Source organism: Pan troglodytes, chromosome 11 (assembly GCF_028858775.2).
Source record: "Pan troglodytes isolate AG18354 chromosome 11, NHGRI_mPanTro3-v2.0_pri, whole genome shotgun sequence".
NCBI classification, from domain to species: domain Eukaryota; kingdom Metazoa; phylum Chordata; class Mammalia; order Primates; family Hominidae; genus Pan; species Pan troglodytes.
In genome coordinates this window covers 81314928-81320927 of record NC_072409.2, presented here as the reverse complement: position 1 = coordinate 81320927, position 6000 = coordinate 81314928, and the positions used below count along the sequence as shown (strand labels likewise).

General features: G+C 46.1%; 1 protein-coding gene across 2 annotated transcripts in view; it reads left to right on the top strand.

Annotated features, from left to right (window-relative positions):
• Nucleotides 1-3457: 3457 nt before the first annotated feature.
• PHF24 (PHD finger protein 24) overlaps nt 3458-6000 on the top strand; it is a 309837-nt gene continuing 307294 nt past the window's right edge. For both annotated transcript variants that reach the window (XM_054658809.2, XM_054658807.2), the window contains exon 1: nt 3458-3608. In XM_054658809.2, coding sequence (XP_054514784.1) covers nt 3561-3608 — 48 coding nt within the window. In that variant the 5' untranslated portion in view covers nt 3458-3560. The remainder of the gene's footprint in view (nt 3609-6000) is intronic.

Below are 6000 nucleotides of genomic sequence, written 5' to 3'. Positions count from 1 at the left end.
CACCACCTAGGTTAGGCCAGCATCATCTTTTTCCTAGACTACTGGAAAAGCCCTCTGACTTCCCCATTCTTTGTACAATTCATTTTTCCAGACTGCTGATAGGGTCTTTGTAAACTGTTTTTTTTTTTTTTTTTGAGATGGAGTCTCGCTCTGTCACCCAGGCTGGAGTGCAGTGGCATGATCTTGGCTCACTGTAAGCTCCGCCTCCCAGGTTCACGCCATTCTCCTGCCTTAACCTCCCGAGTAGATGGGACTACAGGCGTCCGCCACCACGCCTGGCTAATTTTTTGTATTTTTAGTAGAGACGGGGTTTCACCGTGTTAGAAAGAGGATGTTCTCGATCTCCTGACCTCGTGATCCGCCCGCCTGGGCCTCCCAAAATGCTGGGATTACAGGTGTGAGCCACTTCGCCCAGCCAGTAAACTGTTAATGAGATCATGTTACTCCTCAGGTTAAATCTTTCACAGCACTTATAGAACAAAATCCTCACTCCTTCTTGTGGCCTGCAAAGACTTGGATCCTATGATTCCAGCCTCTGTGTCCTACCTCTTCTTATGCCATCTCCTCCTCGTCCATTGTCCTCTGGCCACACTGGTCATTCCTCCTTGAATGGCTGGCTTCTTCTCTTTTAGGTGTCCTGGTGGTTAATACTGAGTGTCAATTTGATTGGATTGAAGGATTCAAAGTATTGATCCTGGGTGTGTCTGTGAGGGTGTTGCCAAAGGAGATTAACATTTGAGTCAGTGGGCTGGGAAAGGCAGACCCACCCTTAATGTGAGTGGGCACCATCTAATTGCTGCCGGCAATATGTGCAGGCAGAAAAATGTGAAAAGAGAGACTGGCCTAGCCTCCCAGCCTACATCTTTCTCCCGTCCTGGATGTTTCCTGCCCTTGAATGTTGGACTCCAAGTTCTTCAGTTTTGGAACTCGGACTGTCTCTCCTTGCTCCTCAGCCTGCAGACGGCCTATTGTGGGACCTTGTGATCGTGTGAGTTAATACTTAATAAACTCCCCCCCTTTATATATTTTCTTTCTTTCCTTCCTTCCTTTTTTTTTTTTTTTTTTTTTTGGAATGACGTTTTGCTCTTTTTGCCCAGGCTGGAGCGCAATGGTGCAGTATCGGCTCACTCTGCAACCTCTGCCTCCTGGGTTCAAGCGATTCTCCTGCCTCAGCCTCCTGAGTAGCTGGGATTACAGGTGCCTGCCACCACGCCCAGCTAATTTTTGTATATTTAGTAGAGACGGGGTTTCACCATGTTGACCAGGCTGGTCTTGAACTTCTGACCTCAAGTGATCCGCCCGCTTAGGCCTCCCAAAGTGCTGGGATTAAGAGCCACCATGCCTGGCTCTTTCTTTTTTTTTTTTTTTGAGACAGAGTCTTGCTCTGTCACCCAGGCTGGAGTGCAGTGACGCGATCTCGGCTCACTGCAACCTCCGCCTCCCGGGTTCAGGCAATTCTTCCACCTCAGCCTCCTGAGTCTCTGGGACTACAGGCATGGGCTACCATGCCCGGCTAATTTTTGTATTTTTAGTAGAGATGGGGTTTCACCATGTTGGCCAGCTGGTCTGGAACTCCTGACCTCAGGCGATCCGTCTGCCTTGGCCTCCCAAAGTGCTAGGATTACAGGCCTGAGCCATCACACCCGGCCCCTTTAGATATGTCTATTCCATTAGTTCTGTCCCTTTAGAGTTTAAACTAACACCTGTCTGGTTTGAACCCCCTTCCTGCATAAAAGCCCTACAGGCCAGATACTCACATTCCCAGCCTCTCTTGCATCTAAGAAAATCCAACCAATCTGGATGTACCTTCTCAGGGCTGTGAATCAAGTATTAGTGATGCAAAGAAGCAAGGACCATGGGGAATCCATTTTGGTGGTGGCAGTAGAATTGGTGGCAGTGCCATTGTCTCTCACTTGGCCCTTTGACTCATCAGATCCAGTGGTGTTTGAGGTGTCTGTGGCCAATTACCATGCAGTATGAAGCCCAAGAGCAGGTTGCTCACATTTCCAGCATGCTTGCTTCTGGGTCATTGTCACCTTTCCCTTAGTCTGCACCTGCAGCCTCATGGAGAGTTCTTGATGACCGTTGACTCATAAGCCAATTTTTCAGCTGGGTATATATTATTCTGCACAATTTTCTGGAACTAGTTTAGAGTGGATCACTATAGCATTAAGGCCCCATTCAGGGTGATCCTGAAAGACAGGGGTGGGCGGATCACGAGGTCAGGAGATCGAGACCATCCTGGCCAACATGGTGAAACCCCGTCTCTACTAAAAATACAAAAATTAGCTGGGTGTGGTGGCGCGTGCCTGTTAATTCCAGCTACTCAGGAGGCTGAGGCATGAGAATCGCTTGAACCCAGGAGGCAGAGGTTGCAGTGAGCCGAGATCGCGGCACTGCACTCTAGCCTGGTGACAGAGTGAGACGCCTTCTCAAAAAACTTCCATATTGTGGAAAGGACCATGTGCCAGTGAATGGCAGGCAGTTCTAGGAGCTGGGAGCTTCAGTCCTACAAGCACAACTACCAAAAATAGCAGTGAGTTTGGAAGAGGGCTCTGAGCCTCAGATGAGATTGCAGTGCTGGATGACATCTTGAGTTCATTTCTTTTATATTTTTAATTTTTATTTTTGCCTGACAGTCCAAATATGTTTGTATGACACCTTGAGTTCAGCCTAGTGAGGCCAAGATCAGAGGACCCAGTCAACCTAGACCTACACTGTTGGCTCACAGGAGCTGTGAGATAATAAATTTGAGTTATTTTAAGCTGCTAAATTTGTGGTGATTTATTTTACAGCAATAGAAAACCAATACAAGGCTGGGTGCAGTGGCTCATGCCTGTAATCTCAGCACTTTAGAGGACAAGGTGGGCAGATCACCTGAGGTCAGGAGTTTGAGACCAGCCTGGCCAACATGGTAAAACCCCATCTCTACTAAAAATACAAAAATTAGCCAAGCATGGTGAGGGGTGCCTGTAGTCCCAGCTACTTGGGAGGCTGAGGCAGGAGAATCGCTTGAATCTGGGAGGCGGAGGTTGCAGTGAGCCGAGATCGCACCACTGCACTCCAGCCTGGGCGACTGAGGGAGACGCTGTCTCAAAAAATAAAAAAATAAAAAATAAAATAAGAAAACCAATACAAGAAGAGAATAATAAATGTCAGCTAAGTCCCAGAACCAGTTGCAGAACTACTGACTAACTTTTATCCATATTCCCTTCCATGTGAAATGTGTCTATTTTTCTGTTCTTTAACTGACTCCTCTTTTCTTTTATCCTCCTTTATTGCATTCTTGAATATAGGTTGTTGTGGTGGTATTACTACTACTCAGCAAGATTCTGGTTTTACTTCTCATCTTGGGAGTTACCACCAAGACGTTAGGTATGGCTGTGTGACCCACTTTGGCCAATGAAATGTGAACAGAAATGGCATATGTCACTTGTGGACAAAAACATTTAAGCAAGAATTTCCCTTGCTGTCTTCCTTGACTGGAGCGACCATGGGAGCCTGTGTTGAGATGAAGAGGCTGCCAACAGATCAAAACACTTGAAAACTTGAGCAGCCACATGGACTACAACTGTGCTGGAGACTTGCCTGGACCCACAGCAGGCTTGGTATGCATGGGGAATAGAATTTTGTTGTATTACACTCCTCAGATTTGGATGTCATTTGTTATTACAGCATTACCTAGCCTATTCTGACCAATCAGGTGTGTTGGTGGTGGTTACCAGGTGTTAAAAATAGAGATGTAAGATTACAGTAAAACTGGAGGGGGAAAACATGTCACCCCAATATCTTGGATTTAGAATCAGATGTTGCTATGGAATGAATTGTGTCCCCCCCCAAATTCGTATGTTAAGTCCTAACCCTAAATGTGACTGTATCTGAAGATGGGGTCTTTAGGAGGTAATTAAAGTTAAATGAGGCCGGGTGTGGTGGCTCACACCTGTAATCCAAGCCCTCTGGGAGACCGAGGTGGGTGGATCACCTGAGGTCAGGAGTTCGAGACCAGCTTGGCCAACATGGTGAAGCCCTGTCTCTACTAAAAATACAAAAATTAGCTGGGTGTGGTGGTGTGTACCTGTAGTCCCAGCTACTTGGGAGGCTGAGGCAGGAGAAGTGCTTGAACCCAGGAGTTGGAGATTGCATTGAGCCAAGATCATGCCACTGTACTCCAGCCTGGGTGACAGAGTGAGACTCCATCTCAAAAAAGAAGAAGAAGAAAAAAGGTTAAATGAGGTCATAATCCGATAGGAGTATAGACTTAGAAGAAGAGGAAGGGACCTCTCTTTGTCTCTCTCTGTCACATAGTAAGAAGGCGGCTGGCTGGTTGCAAGCCACAAAAAAAGCCCTCACCAGAAAGTGACTATCTTGGCACTTTTTTTTTGAGGCAGGGTCTTGCTGTTGCCCAGGATGGAGTGCAGTGTCATGATCATGGCTCACTGCAGTCTCAACCTCCCAGGCTCGAGAGTTCCTCCCAGCTCAGCTTCCCAAGTAACTGGGACTACAGGCACCTGCCACCACACCCGGCTAATTATTTCTTTTTTTTTTTTTTTTTTTTTTTTTTTTTTTTTTGTGGAGACATTGCCCAGACTGGTCTCAAATTCCTGGGCTGAAATGATCCTCCTGCTTTGGCCTCCCAAAGTGCAGGGATTACAGTCATGAACCACTGAGCCTGGCCCATCTTGGCACTTTTGATCGTGGACTTCTAACCTTTAGAACTGTGAGAAAATAAATTTCTGTTGTTTAAGCTACACAGTCTATGGTATTTTGTTATGACAACCTGAACAGACTAAGATGGATGTGGTAATTTCTAAGGCTCTGAGTTGTCTGTCTTTGGGGGGGGGTGAATTTTTTTTGGCTGTATAAACAAAGGTGATATTACGTTAGGTGATACGCTCAATTTTCTAAGAAGTCTAGGGTTTGGGAAGAAGGATGTATGTTGATCTTGGATAGCCATAGTGTGGACTATAGAGATATTTATTATTATTATTTTCATTGCCCACAAAGTTAGCCCCTTTCTGTGTTTGAGAAATTTCCTATTATATTACTCTTGGTTACTGGTAGACTTTGCTTTCCATCATAGAATCCCCAAAAGTCACATATTAATTTTCCCAGACCCCTCTGCACTAGGACTTGGACACATGACCTAGGCTTTGCTAATCATAGGACTGTGAATAGGAAACTAGTAGTGATGTGAAGGAGTGGGGTTATTAGAGAATCCATTTTTGGTGGTGGTAGCCGTGGTGGTGAAAGTGATGTCTATTTTACAGGGGCAACTGTAGCTATGATTCCAGAGGTGGCATCTGGCAGGCTGACCACCTAACACTGGTGAGGCTTGGGGCAATAGTACAAATGGAGGCCCACTATCTAAATATTTAAAAGGTAAAAATCAAGCGAACAAGTTGTCAAATAAAAAATGTGTCTGTCTTCCTTACCTTGAAAAATATACTTTCTTTCTTTCTCTCTTTTTTTTTTTTTTGAGACAGAGTTTTGCTCCGTTGCCCAGGCTGGAGTGCAATGGCACGATCTCAGCTCACTGCAACCTTTGCCTCCTGGGTTCAAGAGATTCTCCTGCCTCAGCCTCCCAAGTAGCTGGGATTACAGGCATGTGCCACCATACCTGGCTAATTTTTGTATTTTTAGTAGAGAAAGGGTTTTGCCATGTTGGCCAAGCTGGTCTCGAACTCCTGACCTCAGGTGATCCACCCGCCTTGGCCTCCCAAAGTGCTGGGATTAAAGGCGTGAGCCACCATGCCCAGCCAAAACATATACTTTCAAAACAACTTGGAGGCTAGGTTCAAGTTGAGAATTCTTGAACTCCTTGGAGATCCATGATGGAATGAGGTGGTAAGGGGAGAGCCCATCACCAGCCCTCCACTTGTCCCTCTCCTCTTCCTATCCACAGTTCTATCCTGCACCATGAAGGGTCTCACGTGTCTGGGTGTAAACACTCCAGCCCCATACATACAAGCTCCTTCTACATTCCCTGCAAATAGCTACTTC